The sequence below is a fragment of the Mustela putorius genome, unplaced genomic scaffold (assembly GCF_011764305.1).
Source record: "Mustela putorius furo isolate JIRA1106 unplaced genomic scaffold, ASM1176430v1.1 tig00003962_pilon_pilon_pilon, whole genome shotgun sequence".
NCBI lineage: Eukaryota > Metazoa > Chordata > Mammalia > Carnivora > Mustelidae > Mustela > Mustela putorius.
In genome coordinates this window covers 21,799,226-21,825,807 of record NW_025422106.1, presented here as the reverse complement: position 1 = coordinate 21,825,807, position 26,582 = coordinate 21,799,226, and the positions used below count along the sequence as shown (strand labels likewise).

Sequence of the window (26,582 nt, the reverse complement as noted above, 5' to 3'; positions counted from 1 at the left end):
CTCTTCTTTTCTTCCTTCTCTTCCTCCATCATCATCATCACTATTTTACAAAAGTTAACTGTTTTTAGGTGTCAGAACCTAAACCCTGGCAACAGTGTTCCTCTTGGATTTCATTGTGTGTTAGTACAGGGCCAGGGTGATCTGTAATATGCATTAAAATAGTTATAAAAATAAGGATTTGCCCAAGGACTTTAAAGTCAGTGTGGTGATAGTAAAGAAAACCAGGCAATAGATTTAAAAGACATTCAGCATATTTTGCCATGCCTTTCTCTAGTCCCTTTTGTTTTTTTATTTAAGAATTACTATTTTGGTGGCACCTGGCTAACTCAATAGGAAGAGCATGAGACTCTTGCTCTGAGCGTTGTGATTTGAGCCCCACGTTTGATGTAGAGGTAACTTAAAAAGATAAAATCTCAAAAATACACATTTTTGAGGGACTTTTAAGAGTGTATTAGCAAATTATTTCATTTTCTTAGCCTAATAAGACAGAGAACAACTTAAGAGAAATGGTTTGATAATGAAAATTGATAGACTAGTATTTTACAGACTGCATTAAATGTTTGTGGCCATGGAGTTTTAAGAATTACTTGTAGGACTGCAGTAAAGTAACACTGAACACTGGACTGACTCAATTTAAAAAGAAAGAAAGAAAGAAACCAATGCTTGGTTTTCTGATGTTTGAGAAATCTCATTTATTTTATTTTTTTAAAGGTTTTTTTTTTTTTAAACAATTTTATTTATTTATTTGACAGACAGAGATCACAAGCAGGCAGAGAGAGAGGAGGAAGCAGGCTCCCCACTGAGCAGAGAGCCCAATGTGGGGCTTGATCCCAGGACCCTGGGATCATGACCTGGGCCAAAGGCAGAGGCTTTAACCCACTGAGCCACCTAGATGCCCCGAGAAATCTCATTTAGAACCCAATTGCTACCCTGGTGGGTAGGCTGCAATGGGACTGCATTGTGCAGAAGAGGCAAAGAACTCAAACTGCTAAAGAAGTCATGGAATGGAATTTAAAAAAAAAAAAAAAAAAAAAAACTTGGAAATAGGCCTAGATTTTTATCCTTGCTCTATCCTAATGATTGTGTAATTGGTAAGCTTAGGCAAGTTACTCTCCTCTATGCACCTTCATCTATGAAATGGGAAGAATGACTTCCTTTCATAGAGTTGTTGTGAGATAGTGATATAAAATCATGCCTAACACAGGGTGGGTATTCAACAAATGATAATTACAACATCTTCTTTAAGTTTATTTTATGATGCTCAGTACCAACACCTAACCACTTCCACCACCGTGACACAACTCCCAAAGAGAACATTTTGGTGGATATGCCATTGTTCCAGATTGCAAGTTTTCAAATAAAAGTTTGTGAAATAATGGTAAAGTTGTTGTCATTACTATCAACAAAAAGCTATCTGGTAGACAGTTGGTTGTATAGTTATAAGTCTCTGGTGATCTGAGCTATAGAACCAGTGTGGAAGTTGTAGCAACCAGCTTTCATGATGGTTCCCTTTGATTCTGGACTTGTGGTATTTATATCCCTATATATTCTCCCTCCTACATTAAATATGGTGGATGTGTGTACTAGTAGTGTGTTGCAGAAGTTATGGTCTGCCAGGGGTACCTGGGTGCGCCAGTCAGCTGAGCGTGTGACTTTTGATTTCGGCTCAGGCCATGGCCTTGGGATGGTGAGATTGATCCCTGCATGGGACTCTGTGCTCAGCGAAGAGTCTGGGGATTTCTCTCCTCCCTCCGTTGATCCCCCTGCTTGCGCACACACTCATTCTCTCTTTAAAAAAAAAAAAAAGTAAATCTTTAAAAATAAATAAATAATCTTAAAAAGAAATTATGTGTAACTTCCAAGGTTAAATCATAAAACATTGCACTTCTGCCTTGGTCTCTCTGGATCGCTTACTCTGGGGAAGGACAGCTGCCCTGTCATAAGAGTACTCAACAAGCACAGTACAGAAGTTTACATAGCAAAGAACTGAGGTCTCGGATCAGTGGCCATCTGACCGAGCCATTTTAGAAGCAGATCTTTCAGTCCTATTCAGGGCTTCAGATGCCGGCTGCATCCTGGTAAGAGACCCTGAGCCAGAACCACCCAGCTAAGCTGCTCCTGAATTCCTAACCCACAGAAACTGTGTGAGATAATGACGGATCTTTATTGTTTTAAGCTTCTCCATTTCAAAGTAACTTGTTATTCAGCAATAGATAACTAATCAGAAGTGTCTATATATAGGATAAAGTGGCCATGAGGGTGGTGAAAAGAGTGAACACAGGAGAGTCACGAGAGGGGAGGATAGTCAGAAAGTGGGGGCCTGGTTTCTGAAATCAAATCCCTCAAGATCTGATGCCTTCCAAAAGGGCTCTGGGAATAAGAAATCTAAATGGAGGGGCGCCTGGGTGGCTCAGTGGGTTAAGCCTATGCCTTCGGCTCAGGTCATGATCCCAGGGTCCTGGGATGTAGTCCCTTAACAGGTTCTCTGCTCAGCAGGGAACCTGCTTCCCCTCTCTCTGTTCTGCCTCTTTGCCTGCTTGTGATCTCTCTCTCTGTCAAATAAATAAAATCTTTTTTTAAAAAAAGAGAAATCTAAATAGAGTCCAGGTGAAGGTCTTTGAACATTAAGAGGATGAGAAATTTGGAGAAAAAACTGCTGGATGTTCATCTATATGAACAATGGAATCTCTTAAGATTAGTGTAGAAATCAGAGTGAAAGTAAAGAAGATTGAGCTAGATAAGGTATTAAATAAAAGATAGTGACAAGGATATCAGAAGGTGACTGCAGCAAAGAATAGAGGATGGCCTCGGCCTCATAAGAAGCTTTGCATTAGGGTGCCTGGGTGGCTCAGTCAGTTAAGCATCTGCCTTCAGCTCAGGTCATGATCCCAAGGTCCTGGGATCGAGCCCTTTGTCAGTCCTCTTGCTCAGAAGAGGTTCCCCCAGTCATATTCTCTCTCTCTCTCTCTCTCTCACACACACACACACACACACACACAAATAAATAAATAAAATCTTAAAAAGAAGAAGCAGCTTTGCATTAGAGTGAAAGAGAAATCTGAAAACAGATTTGGGTTTGACGTTTTGGCCAAGTGCTTAAAAGCCCAGCTTGCATTCCTTCTGCAGGTGTGTTTTAAATACCTGGAAAGACATTTGTTGAATCATGCAAATGAAGTAATTTTTCAAATGCTGTACAGTTTCTGAGTTAGTATTCTTTTGTTTGTCTTGTTTTGTTTATTCCCACCAACTATTTTAAATTTGGTCTCTAGTAATATTGGTCATGTCTTGGTAACCAATGCATCTGGCAATTTAAATACTGAGAAGGAACTATTCAGGGCATTTGCTTTTTGGTCCAAACAGTTTTTAAGCTTTACCTTTTGAAAGAGAAGTGTTCAAGTCCAGAGTTCTCAGCCACAGGACTGAGAAACGTGTAATTCAGCCTGTAAAGGAAATGGGCTCTTTGAGCTGAGGCAGTTTCTCCTCTCCTTGGAAGAAGACCTTCCTGAGAACAAGATTCTCACTCATATATGGCCTTTGTTATATTGAGGTCTCTTCCCTCTAAACCCACTATGTTGAGAGTTTTTATCATGAACAGATGCTGAATTTTGTCATAGGCTTTTTTCTGCATCTATCAAGATGATCATATGGTTTTTATCCATCATTTTGTTAATGTGATGTGTATATTATGTTGATTGATTTGCAGATGTTGAACCATCCTGGAATAAGAACCACTTGATCATGGTGAATGATCCTTTGAATATGTTGTTGAATTCTGTCTACCTCTATTTTGTTGAGGATTTTTGCATCCATGTTCATCAGGGGTATTGGCTGTTAGTTACCTTTTTTTGTGGAGTGTCTTTGTCTGGTTTTGGTATCTGGGTAATGCTGGCCTCATGGAATAAAGTTGAAAGTTTTCCTTCTTCTTCTGTGTTTTGGAATAGTTTGAGAAGAGTAGGTATTAACTCTTTAAATGTTTGGTAGAATTCACCTGTGAAGCCATTTAGTCCTGGACTTGTGTTTGTTGAGTTTGAGTTTTTTTATTGCCAGTTCAGTCTTGTTGCTAGTAATTGTTCTGTTCCAATTTTCTGTTTCTCCCTGGTTCAATTTGGGAAGATTGTATGTTTCCAGGTACTTAGGTATCCATTTCTTCTGGGTAGTCCAGTTTGTTGGCACCTAATTTTTCATACTAGTCTCTTAGAATCCTTTATATTTCTGTGATGTCAGTTCTCTTTTCATTTCTGATTTTATTTATTGAGTCCTCCCTCTTTTTCTTTCCAGTTCTTTTCTCATGTAGGCCATCTTGCCCTCCTTCCTAAGGCCCACAGTCTTCCTAACTTTTTGTTTTTGGCATCTAGTTTTTCATATACTTTTTAAGCAGTGTTTAACAGTCAATAAATATTAAGGAAAAAAGGAAAAGAAGCAACTTTAAGGAAACAGTGTGAAAGTACCTGCCTCACGGGAATATGTCTAAACTTTTCCCCACTCAAACCTGAACTTTGTCTTCAGGGTACTGTGAAAAATAGAACAAATATCACACCAGGCTTTGCAGTAAAATCCTGTCTTTGTTCTCTTTAGATGAACTGACCAGATGTGTTTTTAACTGCTGGGTTGCTTCAGATTATTAGGCCCACAGTATGTCCTGTTGTGGGAATTACTAACTCAGAATAAAGGGTTAAAGTGCTGCCCTGAGTGTCAGATGACATGGGGCTTAGTCTAAGGTCTAACTAACTAGCTGTGTGACATGTGACAAGTCATTAAATTCTTTGAACTGCAATTGATATATCAGATTTTCTGTTGCAAGTTCAGAAATGAATTTTAACTATCTTTACCAGAATATTTGTTAGAAGGCAATCAGAGCTCACCTAATAGACAGGAGGCTTCAAGAACAGACAGGAGCCAAGGGCATTCAGGGAAGCCCAGGGAGTAAGAACAGACTGGTCTATACCTTTTTCTTCCCACGGTGAATGTGACCGTCCCTCACTCTCTCTACTCCTTTGGATAACTTGTCTTAAGATTTGGGGATGGGGCGCCTGGGTGGCTCAGTTGGTTGGACAACTGCCTTCAGCTCAGGTGATGATCCTGCAGTCCCGGGATCGAGTTCCACATAGGCTTCCAGCTCCATGGGGAGTCTCCTTCTCCCTCTGACCTTCTCCCCTCTCATGCTCTCTCACTCTCTCTCTCTCTCTCAAATAAATAAATAAAATCTTAAAAAAAAAAAAGATTTGGGGAGCATTTCAGCTAGCCAGGCCTAAACCACATGCCAAGTTCCTGCAAGGCCCCTTACAGTTCCAGAGTTGGGGGCCACCAAGACCATGCACATTTGGGAGTATTCCCCAAATGGAGACCAGAGGGAGATTAGGAAGGAGACATCTGTTGCTGGACAGCCAAAAATAACAAATGTCAATTCAGATGTACCCCAATCTGTAGAAATTGGAAGGTTGAGTTATATGGCCAGTGGTAAAATTACTGGTTCTACATTATGTTTCTGAATATTTCTAAAATGCACATCTTTGAGGCAAAATGGAATCATCACAAGATCTTACCAAGTAAATGAGCATCCAAAATGAACAAAACAAAAGGGATTTTCTGCGTTTTTTTCTTCTGTTTATGGTTTATAGGGAAAAGATCAGGATGGTTGAAGGAGTTTGTCCCTCAGCCTTCAACAAGCAGAACTTTGCTTTTCTTCTTAGATTGTAGAAAAGTAGGAAAGGGGGAAAACAAACAGCTGTATCTGAGGACAGTTTTGCTGGACATTGTGCAAGAAAGTTTAAGTGGAAGATTAGCTGGGACTAAAATGTCTGATGGTTATAGTTAATGAGTAAGAACTGGAGTCCTAAGTTCTTCTTTACTTTGCCAATAATTGGTCTACTCATGTACCCCAACCTCTGCTTGTCTGCCTATGAGGAGAGAAATAATCCTACTGTCTGCATGCATAGGCGTGTGTCTGGAGTTTATACCTGGGGAAGGCTCCGTATTGATTACTGTTCTAATACTGTCATTTGGAAGTATGCCCATGCAAGGGTGGGGATGGGGTGAGAATGTTTAATTACAGAAAAGAGTATGTATGTTATTTGAATTTAGACTTTCTCCCATTATAGTCTAGTCCCTGAGTTCCTTTAGGATTATAGAATCAAACGTTTTCTCACTACTTGGAAATATGCTTTTGACTTTTGCAGCCATGTTTTCTTTCTGATATTTGGAGTTAGCCAAGCTTTTCAGTAGGCAGTGGCATTGATAGTTCTGTAGTCTTTTGGCCTCTGGTCTGATATTTTTTGTTTCGAAATTTCCTTTCTATATGATACAGTCACACCAAGTAGGGACATGAACTCTTCTCCAACTAAGGAATTGACAGAAGCTGCCCTAGTCCTCTGAATCTGAAAATTAAACAAATAATCAGAGAACACTTATTAAGAAAGGGAGAATGTTAGGGTAGAATATGTTTGAAACTTACCCCTAGATGAATATACCTCAAGACAAAAGTAAAACAATCAGTTCAGATTGTGTGTATTTTAGTTTTATATAAATGGCAGCCATCTCACTTTGTGCAATTTATAAGTAAAATGTAATTTACCTATAAATTTTGGCTTCGGCAGAAATACCAAACATCACAAACACTATAAACATGAAAATCTACTTCCTTAATTTTAATATTGAAGTAAAACTATTATATCCACTCTCTGAAACCCAACTTCCCATAGTAAATGATCCATCTCTTCATGTATTTTGTATGCAAAATAGAAGACTGTGTATCCAGCTGACACTCTGCAATTTGGCCTGGTGTGTTATTGCTTTCTTTTGCTTCCTTAGCCTTTCTGCTGGTCATGGATGATCACACTGGCTACATTCTTCAAAAACTATTCCAACCTCGGGACGCCTGGGTGGCTTAGTCAGTTAAGCATCTGTCTTGCACTCTAGTCATGATCTTGGGGTCTTGGGGTTGAGCCCCGTGTCTGGCTCCTGTTCAGCAGGGAGTCTGCATCTCCCTCTCCCTCTCACCACCCCCCGACTTGTGCTCTGTTATGTTCTTGTGTTCTCTTTCTCTCTCAATAAGTAAAATCTTTATTTTTTTTAAACAAATAAAATCTTTAGAAAAAATTCCAACCTCAGAACAGTTAAGTATTTTCTTCCATTGGTTGACCTTTTCCTCTACACTGTGCCTGAGAATAAACTGCCAGTTAAGAAATTTCATGCTCTGGGAAGTGATTTTGATCAAGAGAGATTGGCACAGAGTGCTTCCCCAGATCTGTTTAAAGCAGAGTAATCTTTCCTCCATTTTCAAGACTGAAATGCTACTGTCATTCCCAACAGAAGTTACAGTTCTTCTCTCTACTCTCTAGCCCGTCTGGACTCCTCTCTCAGCCAGATGTTCTTGATTCCCCTTAGTAAAGTCTTTCTATTCGTGCCCTTGATAAGGGAAACAAAAAAAAGGCAAGAGAAGAGTTGAGATCTGGATTTATTTCAGTCCTTTTCTTTCACTCCTGTAGTCTACTTTTAAATTCCGTTCTGTTGAAAGCTCTGTGGGAAAACATTGTATTTCATTTTACATAAACTATATCATAAAACTGAAACAGCAGAGTAGAGAGTGATTCAGAGCATTAAGTTTCAAGTCAAATCTTGGTCTGAATTCTTGCTCTGAGGATTACCAGATGTCTGATCTTGGGCAAATAACTCAGAATCTCTTGAGTCCATCAGTCTCTTATGTGTAAATTGGGGGTAAAAAATAGTACTTACTTCATAGGATTGTGGTGAAGATTAAATGAAATAATGTCAAGTGCTCAGCTTAATGCCCAGCATACTCTAGGTATCCAGTCAAGTTAGTTATTATTAGCTATTCATATGTCTAACTAGGAATTATTTTCTCTCTGTTGCGCAAGCAGTCTTATGGCAAGAGAGGAATAGATGATCTTCAGCTGTATTCTGAAGTTGGTCACTGTGTCATTTTCTTATCAAGATAATCCTGTGTCATTTTCTTATCAAGCAGCTAAATACTCTCCATCTTTAGACCAAGAAAGCTTTTGGATTTGTGTCTAATTCAGGCAACTGTAATCACCTCTGAGTGGCTCCATAAAATTTACTGGAGAAGTCCTGTTTCTGGTCCAGAATTGGTCAACTCAAAAAATGTGTAAAAGTTTTCACTTGCTGGGGAGGGTATGTGCTTTGGTGAGTGCTGTGAAGTGTGTAAACCTGGTGATTCACAGACCTGTACCCCTGGGGATAAAAATATATGTTTATAAAAAATAAAAAATTAATTAAAAAAAAAAAAAGTTTTCACTTGCTCCCCAAATTTTTAAATAGAGACCAAATCTATGTTGATTGAATTTTCAGGAAGACCAATATTTATATAAATTAATCTCTTGCTGTTACAGCAAAATATACTAAGCTTTTACCTTATGCTGAAGTACATGTGATAAAATTCACATATAATATGATCATATATCATATGCAAATAAATCATTTAATTTTCAAGTTCAGTTTGAACCACCTAACTCTGTTGGTTGTGAATTTCATTTTTTCATTTCCACACCATCATACTGCTATCCTATTTTTTATAGTATTTATAGAGCTTTGACTTTTGCTCAGTGATGATAAGGGATTTTTGTAATCAGCCATGCTTTTATTCCTGATCCCTGTAACCAACAGTATATGCCACTTTCATGATAACTGGAGAGTCCTAATCTGGGACCACAGAATAAAAGAGAATTGACTGTACCATCCAGAGTGTGTCTGCCATGACTCTCTGGGAGCCAGTACCATACCTACTATGGCAGTCTCCTGACTTATTTATTACTTATTTATTTGACACAGGTGTATCTGCTGTGCATTTTTGTTGTATCAGAAAAGTTCATTGAGATTTGTGTAAATGATTCCAATAGAAAAACATCTTTTCTTTTATACTGTATGTGAATTTGACTCCTGGTCTTTCTTTCACCATCAGGAATTTTCCAGGTAGCTTTGAATTAACCAAGGGTCCTTGGTTCCACCTAACCCAGTGTGAAAGCACTACACACATTTTAAAGAACACACTTAGGTTTGCTTTAAAGCATGAGCAACAATAAATGTATCAAACCAGGAAGTTTGTTCTTAAGCTAGTGTTTGTCAAAGAGAAACTACTTCTGTCTCACAAAAGGAACGACTAAAGTATGCTTGGTTGTTTTAAGCTCTCTACAAATACACTTCTTTTGTGGATGTTGAGACCACTTTGCTTACCGGAAACCAAAGTGCACATAGCTGTAACTTTGTCTGGTGATAGGTAGAATATTAGTCTGTATTTTTTTAATATTTTCATTTGGTAAAGCAGACAGTTGCTGTGTTGGCAGAAGTGTGAATTTCATTTCCTGTCTGTGGTGTACCCCACTCATCCTGTCACTCAAGACATTTTGTTTTAGGTTGTTCCCGTAATGTGACTGAAACACAGTGACCCACAGCAGGGTGACATGTGCATACCACGAACGTAACAAGAGACAAGACTTGTGCAACAGACCACAAGAGCGTAATGCTTTATTTAAAGATGAAAACAAAACAAAATAAAGGCGGCCCCTCCCAGCCAGCATGCAGATTTTTAAAGTGGCATCCATGACTTCTTGTATTTGTTTTTAGAAGACATGTTCCAATCTATTTGGCAAGTTAGTTCAAAAGTTTATCAGCTTTGTGCCTCTTACTTAAAGGATAAAGTTGAGTCAACGACTGACAACATTATAGAGGTGATTTAATTTTATTTGCCAATTAATGTATCATCAGACATTTGTATTTACAATCCATTAATCTGCCACATATATTGAGTTCTGTAACAATTATTTTTTACATGTGAAATTACAGGATTTCTGTTTCCTTGTCCTAAATTACATTTCCTGCTGCAATGACAGGACAGCTAAAACTGTGTGGGAAGAACTCTGGGATGAATTGATTCATCCTTAAATAGCTATTGATCACCTAATATGCATTTGGCACTATTTCCAATGTTGAGGATTATGTACTGAGCAAAATAAAATCCTCACTCTTCATTGAACTTATATTCTCTCATAAGGAGATAACCATAATCAAGTATACAAGTAAATAAGGATAGAGTATGACAGGGATGGGGAAGAGGTGATGATACTGGAGCTGTGGCTTAAATAGTGACAGGCCAAGAGAAAATTATCCCACGTAGAAAATAAAAAGCATAAGGTGCCTGGGTGGCTCAGTTGGTTGAGCGCCCGCCTTTGGCTCGATCATTATCCCAGGGTTCTGGGATTGAGCCCCTTGTGTCTGGGGCTCCCTGCTGAAGGGAGCTTCTCCCCCTCTCTCTGCCCCTCCCCTGCATGTTCTCCCTCTCTCTCTCTCAAATAAATAAAATCTTTTTTTTTTTTTAAAAGAGAAGGAAAAGCACAAAGGACCTAAGAAGGGGCCTGAAACACAGAAGAAATAAAAGAGACCAGTGCAACTATAGCAAGTGAACAAAAGGGGAGGTAGTACAAAATCAGAAAAGTAATGTATTATTGGATGTTACAGGACCTTGAAGTCTAAGCTAAAGACTTCAGCTTTTCTTTGTAAGTACAAAGGGAAACACATGATATATCTGTGTATTTTGTATATATAGAATCCCTCTGGTTGCTCTTTGGTAAGTGGATAGCAGCAGTGCAGAAGTGGTTGCAGACAGGCTAGTTAAGAGACTTTTTGCTGATAGAATGTCTGGGATTAGTTTCACTTCAGGGACAAGGTAAAGAGAGTAAGGACTCAGAAGAAACAAAGATTGGCCTTGGATTAAAGCTGAAATGTGAGAGAATATGGAGGTTCATTATATCATCCCCTCTATTTCTGTTTATGTTTGTAATTTTCTATAATAAAAAGCTTGAAAAAAAAACCCTTTAACAGTGATCTAAGTTTTGAAAAATGATGGTGCCATGGACGTTGTCAGAGTAGTAATAGAACTAAGTAGGCAGACTCAAGATATATTTGGAAGTATAGCCCTCAGGTCTTGCTGATGAATTAGGATACATATTATTGCAGGAAAAAAGAGAAACCAAGGATGACTGTCAAGTATTTGGCTCAAACAATTTGGGTGGATAAGACTAGGGATCAGGTTTATAGGGACTCCAGAGCTTTGTTTTGTCAATGTAAATTTGAGACACCAATTGGATTTCCAAGCAGAAATGTTGAGTAGGCAGCGTAATTTATAATACATTAGCTAACTCTGCATAAACATACTTATAAGCAAACTTGGAACCCTCCATTATATGATTCTAAATTTTGCCATTAATGTTTTAGAAGTTCTATCCTTTTCAAAGTTTGTGAGTAACATTTTTTTTTAAGATTCTATTTATTTATTTGACACAGAGAGAGAGATCACAAGTAGGCAGAAAGGCAGAGGGGAAGCAGGCTCTCTGCTGAGCAGAGAGCCCAATGCGAGGCTCGATCCCAGGACCCTGAGATCATGATCTGAGCCAAAGGCAGGGGCTTAATCCACTGGGCCACCCAGGCACTCCCATTTAAAAGGCTTAGTCTGTTGGTATGAAATAGTTCCAATATATTTTCTCTTTTCTGTGGATATTTACTAGTAATTATATTACTGCTATTCTGAACAGTAAATCTCCAACTCTGTTGAGCTGTCATTTACATGAAAAATGGTATTAACATGGCAAACTCCATAGGTTAAACCGATTTCCTGTGTCATCCTTTCACTGCATGTGGGAATGCAAGTCAGTGAAAGTAAAGTTTTGAGTAACACTTCAGCATGGTGTGTGTGTATTTTTTTTTTTTTTAAAGACTTTACTTATTTATTTGACAGAGAGAGATCACAAGTAGGCAGAGAGGCAGGCAGAGAGAGAGAGAAGAGGAAGCAGGCTCCCTGCTGATCAGAGAGCCTGATGCGGGACTCGATCCCAGGACCCCGAGATCATGACCCGAGCCGAAGGCAGCAGCTTATCCCACTGAGCCACCCAGGCGCCCCGTGTGTGTATTTTAAACAAAATTTTTTTGGCAAACTTTGAGTCTATTATTAGTAACTTAAGTATTGTAACATCATTTACATCTGATTAGAACCTAATCAGATGCTGTTATGATAATCACAGACCCAGTAACAATAACTAATATTTGTTAAGGACACCACTTTTTTTTTTTTTTACACTGTGTAATTCCTTCATTTTCTGTGTATTAGTACTTTATCAACACTATAATCATAAAGAACATAGTTCCAAGTACTGTACTTTTTAGTTTAGAGAGATCACAGTCTATAGACACATTTACTTATATTAGACAAGATTAATCTCATTCAGAACTTACTGCAGTTTATAAATTCTCATAAATATAGAAATCGATGCAATTAAACAAAAACTTCAGGATCTTATTTTTTAAATTCCCAGGTCATAACTTTTTCCGTGGGCTGCAATTACCTGCTCTCTGATCACCGATGGTTATGGTTCAGTTTAACTACATAAATTATCAACCTTTTATATCTTAAAGAAAATGTAAATAAAAATTAAAATTTCTTACCAGAAAGCTTAGCATTTTCCAAATTTCAAAATTTGTTTCCCCCTCTCCCCCTTTAGCTAATCATTTCAAGTAAACTAAAAATAACCACATCTCACCTGCAACATTTAATAGCAGTCATTTGATGTATAAAATTTTAACTATGCTTCCAGTTATTTAAAACACACAGAAAATGGCTGCCTATCAATCTGTGTGTCACAAGTTAAAAATACTACATTTAAGAATTAAGATGAGGGACTCATGGGTGGCACAGTCAGTTGAACGTCAGACTCTTGTTTTCAGCCTGGGTCATGATTTCAGGGTCATGGGATCCAGCCGCACAGCCAGCTCTTTGGTCAGCATGGAGTCTGCTTAGAGTTTCTCTCTCCCTCTGCCCCTCCCCACCATTCTGTCTCTCTCTTTCTCAAATCTATAAATCTTAAAAAAATAAATAAATAAAAAGAATAGAGATAAGAGGGGAACCTGAGTGGCTCAGTTGGTTGAGTGCCCAACTCTTGATTTTTGGCTCACATCATGATCTCAGGGTCTTGGGCTCCCCTCCCTCATCTACCTCCCTACTTCCGTGTGCACTCTCTCTCTCTCAAATAAATAAATCTTTAAAAAGAAAAAAAAAGAATTAAGATGAGGGTTTCCAGTTTCCTCCAGTTTAAGCATTTATACCTTTATGCTTGTCTTATCTAAAGATGTTCCCAGATCGCCTGGATGGCTCAGTCATTTAAGCGGCTGCCTTCAGCTCAGGCCTGATCCCAGGGTTCTGGGATTAAGCCTCGAATAGGGCTTCCTGCTCAGGGGAGATTATTTCTTATTATTTCTTTCCCTCTGCCTGCCACTCTGCCTACTTGTGCTCTCTATCTCTCTGTCAAATAAATAAAATCTTTTTAAAAAATGAAGATGTTTCTATAGTATTGATATTTGTGTAACCCATGTTTATGTACCTTAAAATGCAATCATTTAAAACACTAAGAATTAAATTCATGGTAGAGCTTTGGGAGTTTTAAAAGCAACTAAAGTGTTCTCAGATGTGTCAGCCAGCTTCATTTCTAGAGATACTACTAAAGCAAAACTGAGTTTTATACCTTAGTTGCATTTTGAATTCAAAAATCCGTCTGCACAAGGGCACTACTCTAAGAAACTGTATCCTTGTTGACTCTGCACAATAGCTTCATTTTATTACCTGTATTTTACCCATAAGGAAACTTAGGTCACCTAAAATTCACTCAGGTAAGAAGTAGCAGAGTCAGGATTCGAACCCGGGCGATCTGACTTCAGAGCCATTACCCTCTTTTTTGTTTCCCAAGCCTTTATTCTTAACTGCTACCATGTGATATATATAGAATATCGTAGGTTTCAGAAAAACTGTCTAGACTAGATGGGTTTGTGTAAATAAAAGGGTCTCTCTTGATTCTATTTTTACTTCATCCTATGAAATTGGAACTTTGGAAGATGGAAGAGAGAATAATCCCAAAATGTATCTCCATCATACTCTGATTTCCTTCCTTAAATAATCCATTTCATTTTGACTTTTTCCCTTACAGCATCAGCGAGAGCTTTCTAACTGTCAAAGGTGCTGCCCTTTTTCTGCCACGGGGAAATGGCTCATCCACACCAAGAATTAGCCACAGACGCAACAAGCATGCAGGTAAAGTTCCACATATACCATTCCTTTCTTGGTTTCTTTGCCTTTTGTTCTAAAAAGCTGACAACCTTATCTCCATTTCTCCAACAGTCTTGTAATAGTGAAAAAAAAACATTGTATTGTGCTATAATCACTTGTCTTTCGCTCTCACTATTTTTTTGGCATTTAACAGAATACATTATATATGTAGTAAGTGTTCAATAAATTTGTGTTGGAAAAATAATATGGTACAAGAATACTCTAATGAATTCTTATGTGACTTATCACTTAAGGTTTTCCAGTAGCAAATTCCCAGTTTGCTTACCGGCAGTACTTTTCACCACTAACAAACCTGAGTTTCCACATACCCAGCTCACGTAAGAAGCCTTACCATAGGGATAGGCCTTCCTGACTTTTGCCTGACCTTCCAAGAAGCCAGCTGGATCTTTGGACCAATAACACTTGGAGTAGGTTCTTACGTCCACTATTTACCTAGAAATGGTTGTCCTCTACAGGTTCATCATCCTAAAAATCTTAGGTCGTTTGTATTGATAGAACAGAAGGAATCTTAATTTTTAAAAAGCCTCAGCTGCTTAACTCAGTTATAACGTATAACTTAAGTCACTCTTCATTGTTTATACCTAACACTCTGTCTTCCCACACTTGTTCTTTTTTATTTGTTTTTTTACAGTTTTATTGAGATATAATTCACATACCATATAATTCACCTAATTTACCCATTAAAAGTTTGCACTCATCGTTGGGTTTTGTTGTTTGTTTGTTTGTTTGTTTGTTTTTCATATGTATAGAGTTGTACAACCATCACTGTAACTTTAGAACATTTTCATCACCCCACAGAAGAAACTCACTTACCCATTAGCAGTCATTTCCTGTATCTTCCACCCTCCCTGCCAATCCTAAGCAACCACTAATTTATTTTCTCTGTCTATAGATTTGCCCATTCTGGGTGTTCCATATAAGTGGAATTATATAAATGATCTTTTGAGACAGGCTCCTTTTATTTAGCATAATGCTTTCAAGGGTCATTTACATTATAGTATGTGTCAGTACTTCATTCCTTTTTATGACCAAATAATATTCTAGTGTATAGATATGCCACATTTTATTTTTCCACTCACCAGTTGATAGACATCTGAGTTGTTTCCAATTTTTGGCTGTTACAAATAATGCTGCTGTGAATCTTTATGTATACGTTCTTGTGTAAACATATGTCTTCATTTCTCTTGGTTTTATACCTATGAGCCGATACTGGTTCTTACAAATGAGACTTACATTGTGTCTGTGGGTTTGAAATGTGCTAGAACAGACCTGACCAAACATGATGATTCGCCTTTTTAATTTTGCAAGTTGAAAGATTCTGCAGTAATGGAATTGGTCAGAAGCCAGCATTGAACTGGAGATGGGGGTTGGGAGAGGCAAGAAAACTATTCTTTAAGAGAAGAAAAGGGTTGGGGGAAAGGAGAGGCTTTCAGACTTGCTGACCTTTTAAACAAGTACCTGTTCGCTAACCTACTTTTCTTTCTTCCTGCCCCTTACCACTTCTTGCACATAATAGTATTTCATCTCACAGTTAACAGTTGAAGTTACATGGAGGAAGATTTTGTATGTAGATTTCAAGACGAGTATGAGAACAGGTTCCACTGGCATCTGTGATCAGGTGGCTATGTCAGTCACTTTAGACTGTTAAAGAGCTGGACCTGGGTGGGCATGAATGAAGTTTTTTGTTCTCGGATTATCATCATTTATAACAGTACGTTATCTAATTATCTTCTACTAGCCAAAGCCCCAGGTTTTCTAGCATAGAATAAGGAGTATGAGAAAATCTATAATACTTTAATACAAAAAATTCAATTTAGTTTTGGGGAATGTGTAGAAACATGTATGTATTCAAATAATGGTTGGCCACATTAAAGGACCTAACATTAGGTTCAGTGGAATATTTATTTCATGGGACCCGCTATATTTAATGAAAGTACTCTTTCTTGAAAATCAGCCACTAATATGGAAATCATTTTAAACCACTGACACTATTCTAAGGGGAATCTAAAAATCTTCTTAGGTTAAGTGCAACTGAAGATTTACAGAAATAAGAATGGCAAAATAGTTAGCTTTTTTTAAAGTTGGAGGTAATTCTAAACCCGTTCATCACACTTTTCAGGATTCCCTCCTTGCTGCTTTAGTGGGCCTGAAAGCACAGCCCGACACATCTCACCATTGCTTTCATCAATATCCACGATAGTACAAAACTGATACTGGTTTCAAGTGTATCTTGCACTGGACAAACATAAAGCAAATTTTAATGTAGTATAGGCTAAAAGTGAATGTATAGAGATGCAGTCTACCATTCTGTTTTTCCACTTAAAGTTAATTATTATATATAAGACACTTAATTTCTGTGTCTAATTATAGTTGTTCAGTGACCCAGAACTTTCTTTTATACTGGTTAGTAACGTAGAAGGAATCCTCTCTATTAGCATTACAATGCAGAATAATTATTTTTTGTTTCATAAATTTCACCAGGTGATCTCCAACAGCATCTCCAAGCAATGTTCATATTACTCCGCCCAGAAGATAACATCAGGCTGGTAAGTTCGTGTTATCATTGTAAGTCTTACTCAAAAGACTGTCTAAGATGGCAAACATTAAGCAGTCATTATTATGTCGCAACAGAGTGCTGGGAGCTATGTGGTACAAAAAAGGATTACATGTCCGCACCATCCAAGAGCTTAGAATGTCACTGGGAATATAAACTAATGTGAAATTATGTGAAATAATTTGATGATTCAAGGCTGTTGATAAGCACCAGTTTGTAGGTTACTGACTATAACAACAACTGAAGTTCAGAAGAAAGAATACTCGAAGACTTGCCCTAGTTAGAAAGGTTTTCTGTATACAGTAGAGCTTGAGCTGGGTCTTAAAAGATGATGAATTTAGATTGGCAGAAAGAAGGAAGTCCGTCCTTCTACATGAGGGCCTGACTGAGGCAAAAACACATGTAAAGTTGGACAAGGAGAGAGTAAAAGGGCCAGGGATTTGTGCGGGTCTCAGAGAAAGGATACCTGGGCTTAGGCTTTTGCTACTCATGTGATGTTGGTTGCTTAGTTTGTCTGAGCCTGCTTTCTCATCTCCTCTCTACGTCTCACAGTTGAGAGGATCAACTGAACCTGAAAGCATATTGAAGAGTATAAAATGCTGCCCAAATCTGGGGGTTATTGTTACTATAAGGAAGATAAGATACCAGAAAACAGGGCATTTAAATAGGGATTTAATGCTCCAAACTAGAGGACTCAAAATGGCAGATATATTTTATTTGGACCACAGTGGTATTGTTTTTCACTCCAAGCCAGAATGTAAAGTTGAATGATTTCACATAAAAATCCATACTTGGAGCTTGTCTTCAAAAATCTAAAACTCCGGCAATACTGGGACCTTATGCTCGCCTGATAAAACTTGCTAGATCCAAAGGGGCAGGCATGGGTATGGCCTGGGTTCTTAACTTACCATAATCTGCATATATTCTATTGTCTCCTAGCCTCTAAAGCCAAGTGTCTCCATTTGTCATCATTTTTTCACTGTTAATTTTCTTATAGTAGAACATTTAATTAATGGGGCGCCTGGGTGGCTCAGTGTGTTAAGCCACTGCCTTCGGCTCAGGTCATGATCTCAGGGTCCTGGGATTGAGTCCCACATCGGGCTCTCTGCTCAGCAGGGAGCCTGCTTCCTCCTCTCTCTCTGCCTGCCTCTCTGCCTACTTGTGATCTCCCTCTGTCAAATAAATAAATAAAATATTTAAAAAAAAAAATAAAAAAAAAAATTAAAAAAAAAGAACATTTAATTAAAATAGGAAAACAAAGATGGTATGAGTATGTTTCTTTATGAAAAGTGAAGAGCATTTCTACCCATTTAATAGTCATATGGCCTACTATACTCATTTATATTCCCTATCTGACCCTCTATATTATTAATAGTTGGAGGTAGTACCTCTACCTGTTCAGTAAGCAGTAGTGTGAAACATTACAAGGTTTGGAGCAATGAATTATGTGGAATAGCTACAGTATTTAAGAGAGGGGCACCTGGCTTGCTCAGTCAGTAGAGTAGAGTATCTCTGCATTGTGAGTTTGAGGCCCACATTGGGTATAGAGATTACTAAAAAAGAAAGAAAGAAAAGAAAAAAAAAAGAGCAAGAGATTCTTCAGAAGCTAATACAGAATAGTGGGGAGGAAGAAACCACCTTAAGTCATGGAGATCTGCTAGGTAGTTATTGCAGTCATCTAACCATGTGGTGATCGGCTCTTCTAGGTTGGGGTGGTAATTTGGAAACTGGGTTTCTGTCGGCATGTTAAATTCAAATGGTTGATCTCTATGCTCTGGACAGGAAGAGAAATAATAAGTAGAATACAAGAATGACTGTAAAAAATTGATCAGGTCTCTGAATTCTCTGGTAATTAACTGATTTTTCATTCACTTAATCATTCTGGGTTCAAATTCTGTCATTTTTTTCCTCTCAAATGCTGCCTCTATCATCATCTTAAAATGGCCACAAATTTTTGTTGAGTGAGAAACAGCCTTTGAAATTTAAAGAACATGAAATAAGAAATCCTTACATAATTATTTTATATCCTAATTTGAGAATCACATCATACATTTATGTAAATCTTGTCTATACTTTTATATATGTCTATCTTAAACACTTCTTTGTAAGTGAACAAAGGTGGTGTACAGTTCTTAAAGCATTCACATTCTCACGCAGGGATACTCAAACCTTAGAGTACATCAGAATCACCTGCAGAGCTTTGTTGAACTCCCCCCACCCTTTGCTGGATTCCACCCACAGTGTTTGATTTGGGGAGGGGGAGGTAGTAATTATTTGCATTTTTAACAAGTTTTCCATCCATGTTGATGCTGCTGATCCAGGAGTCGTGCTTTGAGAACCCCTGCTCTAAAACCCATAGTAATGGTCACTTGCGCATACTTGATGTCCGTCAGATCCATGTATATAGTTTCCCCAAAATTGTGTGGTTTTGTAGAGTTCAAGTCAAGGTCTGTCATCACTTTATCTTTTTCTCCTTGATAACCTTCTGGAATTTAGATTGCACTTCTAAACATTAAAATAATTTTAACCACAGGAGAGCATTAAAGAAGCAGTTCAGGAAGGCAGAGTTGGCAATTAACTTTTTTTCTTGCCCTGCTAAAATATGCAACTTCAACTGCTTTACATTTATAAAATATAAATTCAGAAAATGTAACTGATGCCTCTGAATTAATTCAGTTTAAATGACAAGCCATTTTACAGTTGTTTTGAATTGTTACAAACACATAGTCATTATGTTTCAGATTATTGAGTGAGTCATCTTCAAGAAAATGAGTGAATACATTGTGTGACTTTGGACAAATTAGCACTTTTCTAACTGAAAGGAGCATTTGTAGACTCAAAGCAAGGCCTTTTGTTTTGAGTTAAATTTGGAATGCTGAAATTCTCATCCTGGGGCCTGTACATAAGGTTAAAAGTTTGATAGTCAACTGAAAGTCCTGCCCTTATTTTTTTAATAACCCAACAACAGATAGTGGCACCAAATCCCACATTTTGCTTTAGCATTGAAAATAAGACTAAACCATTTTTTCCTCTAGGGAAGCTTTGCATTCCAAATACACGCATTAATACTTAATACAAGCATTAAGTTCAGTACTTAGGAAAACCGTAGCTGGCAAAATGAAGACCATGGTTTTTTAGTTATTCTTGCACATTACCAAAGACCTATTTAATAAAAAAAAAAAAAAAGACTGGGATATAAAAAAAAACTTTCCTAACATTTGAAGTAACTTTTATATTCCTAATTAGCATTAAGGTGCTGAAAAGATACAAGGAGATGTTTTTTGAGTACTTTGCAGGAGAGTTTAAGAAAATAAGGGCTTTTTTGGCTTTGTTTTTTTATGGTACATTGATGTTTTCCCAAAGTGAAAATGAGTATTTTTTCTAAATATAACATTTTTTAAAATCCTACAATACAGGAAGGTGTAAGGAAGAAAGTAAAAATCACTTTATATCCTATATTCGAGAAAATCATTCTTAGCAATTTGGATAAGCATCCTTCCAGTCTTTCCTGTGTGCATGTGTATGTGCGTGTGTGTGTATAAGTGTATGTCAGATATTCTGACCTCTGCTCTTACTGAAGTGGATCAGTGATTAAAATAGCCAAATTTGAATATCAGAAGACCTACTAGTCTCCCTGATTGATCTCTGTATTTCTGAGAAGCAAAAGTATAAAATTATTTAAAACAAGACTTGGGGAGCCTTGGGTGGCTCACTGTTTAAGCAGCTGACTCTTTATTTCGGCTAGGGTTGTGATCTCCACTCAGTGTGGAGTCTGCTTGTCCTTTTCCCTCTGCTTCTCCCCCAACTCATGCTCTCTCTCAAATAAATAAATAAAATCCTTAAAACAATAAGACCTATGTCTGGGGGGTGAGGAGGGGTGTTTGTGTGTTTTCAAAAAGTGGATAACTGAGGACTTGCCTGTGGATGAATGAAATTGGAAGAAATGTGTGCATATGAAAGGCTAATCAGTTTTGAACAATGATGAAAAGGTTTTACTACTGACCTTTATAACTATGAAGGTTTCTACTGAGCTCAGAATTGAGTGAAGAAAAGAGTATATGTCAGCACCTTTTTTTTTAAACAAGAATGAGATAAAAATATAAATGCTGACTTATAACCAGCTTTCTTCACACTTTATTTTGAATATCTTTCCATGTCAACAAGTAAATCTGTTTTTAATGGTTATGCAGAATATAATCCAGAGATTTTTTAAATTTAAGAATATCATAGAGATAAACCAAAAAAAAATAATAATAATAATAGAATCCTGAGACTCCCTCAAGCTCTATTGCTTTTGAAAACAGTGTTCTTTAGTTTATTAGTGTCACATCTGAAGTCTGTTTTAATTTTAGATAATGACTTTGCTTTGTTCTTTTGGCTAGAATTTAATATTTACATACTTTTGAAACCTTTCTCTCTGATGGATGGGGTGAGCTGCCTGTCTAGACATTGGGACTTTGTAATGTGGCTTCCTTAAGGATAAACATTGCATGCAGTAGCATGATGTAAGACTTGGTGAAAAGAAATTAAAGGCAAAGGTGCAGTGTAAGCTTAAGGAGTAGGATTTCTTGATGTTGGATGATGCTGAGGACAGAAGTTATTTTATCAGGCGGTGCTTGTGGACTACTTGTAATCAGATTATAAGCATCTAAATTAGTTACTGAGAAAAGCTTTGTGTGTTTTTTGTTTTAAGATTTTATTTATTTATTTGACAGAGATCACAAGTAGGCAGAGAGGCAGGCAGGGGTAGGGTAGGGAGCAGGCTCCCCACTGAGCAGAGAGCCTGATGCGGGGCTCAATCCCAGGACCCTGGGATCATGACCTGTGGTGAAGGCAGAGGCTTTAACCCACTGAGGCACCCAGGTGCCCCTGGTAGAAGTTTTAACATCATTCTTTAGTAGATGAGCTTTGCAAACAGGTTGGGTTCTTACCAGAAATAAAGCAGAGGCATCTGACTTCTCAGACCTCTCAGTCCTTAGATTGCTGAGTGGAGTCTACCTGACACTTGTAATAGGATCCAAATTTAAGCATTCGAAATTGGAATAATTTTCTCAGTTGCTATTGTTGCGAAGCTTCAAAATTCAAAATATTATTTTGGCTGGATAAGTAGAATAAACTTCATTGGTATCCTTTTCAGTGAGAACTGGAGTTAGTCAGAGACACCTGAATTATCTTATTTCAGTCATCTATTCCAAATTCTCCAAAATTTGGAGACTGAGGAAACACTGGAACTGCTGCCAATTCTAATATTAGGGTATTATGTACAAACTGCCATTTTAAATTACATTTCTCTGATTAACTTCATGAATTAAATTAGATTATTAGATTTTATCAGTCTTCTTCCTAGCGGAGGAATATGAGATAAACCTCTAACCCAGGTGGGTGCTAGGTTTTTCTTTATGTTATGGCTCTTAAAATTTTAATTTCATAACCTTGAATCTTGAAGCCTTAAAGAAAATTTGAAACCTCAGGCCCATCCTCAGCGTTGCTGAATTTGTTTATTCGTTTATTCGTTCTTCCTTCCTTCCCTCCCCTCTTTCTTTTAAAGATTTTTTTTTTTTTTTTTTGAGAGAGAGAGCGCACATGAGCAGGGGAGGTGCAGAGCACTCCCTGCTGAGTAGGAAGCCCCATGCAGGACTTGATCCCGGGAGTCCAGGATGCTGGCCTAAGTGGAAGGCTAATCGACTGAGCCACCCAGGTGCCCCTGCAGAGTTTTTTCTATAAGAAATTTCATCTCGGGGCGCCTGGGTGGCTCAGTGGTTTAAAGCCTCTGCCTTCGGCTCAGGTCATGATTCCAGGGTCCTGGGATCGAGCCCTACGTTGGGCTCTCTGCTTAGCAGGGAACCTGCTTCCACCTCTCTCTCTGCCTACTTGTGATCTCTGTCTGTCAAATAAAATAAAATAAAATCTTTAAAAACAAAAGAAACTTCATCTCAACCTTCTTTAGGATATAGGTGTTGAGGATTACTGTCATAACTTTTGACCCCCTGATTAAAGCTCCACTTCCTTTTAGTAAGGATTAATTGAGGCACCTAGCTGACTCCATTGGTAAAGCATGAAACCCTTTATCTCAGGGTTGGAAATTGAAGCCCTACTCTGGATGTAAAGACTACTTCAAAATAAGATCCTAGGGGCGCCTGGGTGGCTCAGTGGGTTAAAGCCTCTGCCTTCGGCTCAGGTCATGATCCCAGAGTCCTGGGATCGAGCCCCACATCGGGCTCTCTGCTCAGCAGGGAGCCTGCTTCCTCCTCTCTCTCTGCCTGCCTCTCTGCCTACTTGTGATCTCTGTCTGTCAAATAAATAAATAAAATCTTAAAAAAAAAAAAATAAGATCGTAAAAAGAAAGAAAAAAGGAATTAGCAATTACCAAGTTTACTCTCTAGAGGTCCATGATCAAGTCCCAGGGCCTCTACGTGCCTTGCTTCAATATAAGAAGCTTGGAATTTAAGAAATCCAAGGTGCACTTATTACTCAGTCCTAAATCAGTGTAAATGACTGGGGCCTTTCCCATTAGGTTTGGGGTCTGAAATTATGATGATATTAATAAGCAAAGGAAGATACAATGTTTGACATGCTCTTGATATTATGAGTAAATAAACACCTCACTTTTTAAAAAGAGACAACTAGTGTTTACCCTGAATATCCCAAAGAAATGCTTGCTGCCCACCTGCTAACTTAGCCTAATAACTTGTATGATGGGTAATATATGTGGAGGTTATTTCTTTTTTCCTGTTATCAGTTTTAGCTTAGCCAACCAGTTGCCACTATTTGGTGTAGAAGCTGTATATAAATTATCAGGAGCAGAGTTCAGCTGTTCCAATTCCATTGTATTTGAGCCTTGACAGAGAATAAAAGAGCCTCTAACATATTCAGGAAACTGAACAGTTAGCTCAGAGCTTGTTGAGGCAAGCCCAAGTTTAGATATGTAATAATATCTGAGATTTGATTATAAAAAAATTCTAGTTCAGTATGTGCTATGGTGAGTGCTGTGAAATGTGTAAGCCTGTTGATTCACAGACCTGTAGCCCTGGGGCAAATAATACATTATATGTTAATAAAAATAATTTTTAAAAATTCTAGTTCACTTGCACTGGGTTTCTGATTAATATTTTTTTTTAAGATTTTATTTATTTATTTGACAGACAGAGATCACAAGTAGGCTGAGAGGCAGGCAGAGAGAGAGAGGAGGAAGCAGGCTCCCTGCTGAGCAGAGAGCCCGATGTGGGGCTCGATCCCAAGACCCTGAGATCATGACTTGAGCCGAAGGCAGAGGCTTTAACCCACTGAGCCACCCAGGCACGCCTGATTAATATTTTAATTTAATTCCTAGAATCAGAGAGTCCATGCTCTCTTCCATTCCTCCTTATGTGCATTTACTGCTATCCATAGCTGTATCCATAATGTTCATTTAGCCCATCCCACTAGGGTTAGACCTTCATCCATTTAATATTAGTTTTTCTTAGAGTCTCACAAATGAATTTGGTTTGAAATGCTCCATTACTTTATGGAACATAAAGTTAGTAATACAGCTCTCTATGTATGTACTTGAAATCAGAATGGTCAGCATTACATTCTTGTTTTATCAGCTTCTATTAGAAACAAGCTTTAATGTAGCCAATTGTACTTTTTGTGCTTCCCTAGCTTTTCCTAGGAGTATCAGAATAGAAACAAAAAGATAGCCACAACAGTCTCACCTCTGCCTTGCTAAATGGCTCACTTAAGCTGTGTGACTGCATCTCTTTTTCTCTTCGCCTGGCTACTTTGGGATTAGTGACAGAATTGAGGGAGAGGAGACTCTGAGAAGCACTGAAAGAATACCAATTAGAAATTGCTGTCAGGGGGCACCTGGGTGGCTCAGATCTCAATCTTCTGCCTTTGGCTCGAGTTGTGATCCCGGGGTTTTGGGATCGAGCCCCACATCAGGCTCCTTGCTCAGCAGGAAGCCTGTTTCTCCCTCTCCCAATTCCCCTACTTGTGCTCTCTCTCTTGCTGTGTCTTTCTCTGTCAAATTCATAAATCTTTAAAAAAAAAAATGCCCTGGTAGTTGCTATTATTATAAATTATGCTAGTAGCCAATATTTGTTGAACTTTTACTATATGACAAGCACTGTGCTATGTAAACATACACTATTTCATATGATTCTTATAACCCAGTGGGATAGGTATTATTGTATCTCCCTCTAATTAATTTAGTAACTTACTGAAGGCTTCATGGTTAATACATGAGATGGAATTAGAATTTAAGTCTTCCTGAGCATGCTTTAAGACGCTGATGTAAAAAGAGGTCGAATGATCTAAAGCTGACCTTCTACATTTCCTAATACATCTGTTGTCTTTTAACTTCCAGGCTGTAAGACTAGAAAGTACTTACCAGAACAGAACACGCTATATGGTAGTGGTTTCAACCAATGGTAGACAAGACACTGAAGAAAGCATCGTCCTGGGAATGGATTTCTCTTCTAATGACAGGTATGGTACCACGAAAGGAAGGATGAGAAAACTCCTTTTTAAATAACTATTCCAGTTGCCTTTTGAATTACTACAAAAACATGTTATGCTATTCTACTCTTAAAGTTCAATGCCTAAAACCAGGGAGCACAAGTAAGATACAAGACTGTATCTAGTCCTACAGTCTTGAAAGATGAAAATGATCAATGAATGTCTTTGGTTCCTAATTTATCACTATTCCTTACCTTCCTCTCATCCTTAGATGGTAATGAATATAAATGATTTAAATTGTTTAAATATAAATGATTTAAACTTATATCTCCAGAAATAAAAAGCTGCCTTATCTTTGTAGTTAACTTTATTTTAAGCAGTAATAATTCACTTTGCTGATTCTAGGGCACGTACCCTTTGTGATAGTGTATCAGTAGATTTTGGGTTCAAAGAGAGCCCACTTTAGCTCTAATCTCTTGCATTTATTCATGGCCTTACACCTTGGCTTTTACCAAATGTTTTGCTTCCTTTTTCCTTCTTCTGAGTTAAAAGGGCGGGGTGGGAGGGAATTGATTTTTTTAACTCAGAACAGAACCTTTTATACTCCTGCACCTTTGGCTTTAGCAGCACTTTGCATCCTATAATTAAGGGTATCATACCACACTCAGAACCTGGCTCTTTTGTGTGCCTAAAGTTTATTGCTCTCCTTTTTTATTTTCCCACTTCTTCTGGAGAAACCTTGGGAAGACTGTGGAATGTGGCTAAGCAGATCTTTGCATTCTAAATAATAAGCCGCAGGAAATCCTGCCAGATGTCTCAAAGCATTTGACTTCCTGATTTGAAACTAGAATGGAACTGTGGAGTAGTAGCTAGCAGTGTGACCCAGGCCTGGGAGAATTTAACCACAAAGAAGAGACTAGGACTGATTCTAATTGTCATGATGTTGGGAGGAAAAGAATCACACTGTCATTAGGTTTCCCAAACAAGTGTTTACCTAAGCTTGTATAGTCAACCTGAAAATTATTTGTGGTTTCACAAGGATCACAAGGCCAGAGTTGTTACCTTGTATAACTCTTACAGCCTTTAATTGTATGCTCTGAAATTGCATAGGCTTGTAAACCATATTTAGGTTTTCTCCTGCATGGATTTAACCTCTGGTGTTGGCTAAGCAATAGACCTTTCAGTAAGCATTTATCCTTTAAGAGCACCTATCTTGCCTATATTCATTAGTATTTTAAGGCCTCTGATTTACATTTTTATCTCTTTAGATCTACGCTGTCCCATTCAGTAACACCACATGGTGACTATTTAAAGAAGTTAAAATTAAACAAAATTTAAATTTCAGTTCCTCAATCACAACTAACCACATTTCAAGTACTCTAGCTATATGGGACTCATGGCTATATTAATGGACAGTACATATATAGAACATTTCCATCATTGCAGAAA

The 26,582-nt window shown here is 37.9% G+C and overlaps 1 protein-coding gene and 2 non-coding genes across 9 annotated transcripts in view; all 3 read left to right on the top strand.

Annotated features, from left to right (window-relative positions):
* Positions 1 to 26,582, top strand: part of SSH2 (slingshot protein phosphatase 2) — a 248,908-nt gene that overhangs the window by 173,394 nt on the left and 48,932 nt on the right. For 5 of the 7 annotated variants that reach the window (XM_004746924.3, XM_004746927.3, XM_004746926.3 and 2 more), the window contains 3 exons: positions 14,001 to 14,104; positions 16,622 to 16,686; positions 25,042 to 25,163. In XM_004746924.3, coding sequence (XP_004746981.1) covers positions 14,001 to 14,104; positions 16,622 to 16,686; positions 25,042 to 25,163 — 291 coding nt within the window. Of the gene's footprint in view, positions 1 to 14,000; positions 14,105 to 15,656; positions 15,852 to 16,621; positions 16,687 to 25,041; positions 25,164 to 26,582 lie in introns of all 7 variants that reach the window. The other 2 variants (XM_045070258.1, XM_045070257.1) reach the window with 1 other exon arrangement.
* On the top strand, positions 20,277 to 20,353 carry LOC123389243. Its single transcript, XR_006603835.1, has one exon. It is a non-coding gene; the product is annotated as a small nucleolar RNA U2-19 (small nucleolar RNA).
* On the top strand, positions 20,668 to 20,729 carry LOC123389242. The gene has a single exon (XR_006603834.1). It is a non-coding gene; the product is annotated as a small nucleolar RNA U2-30 (small nucleolar RNA).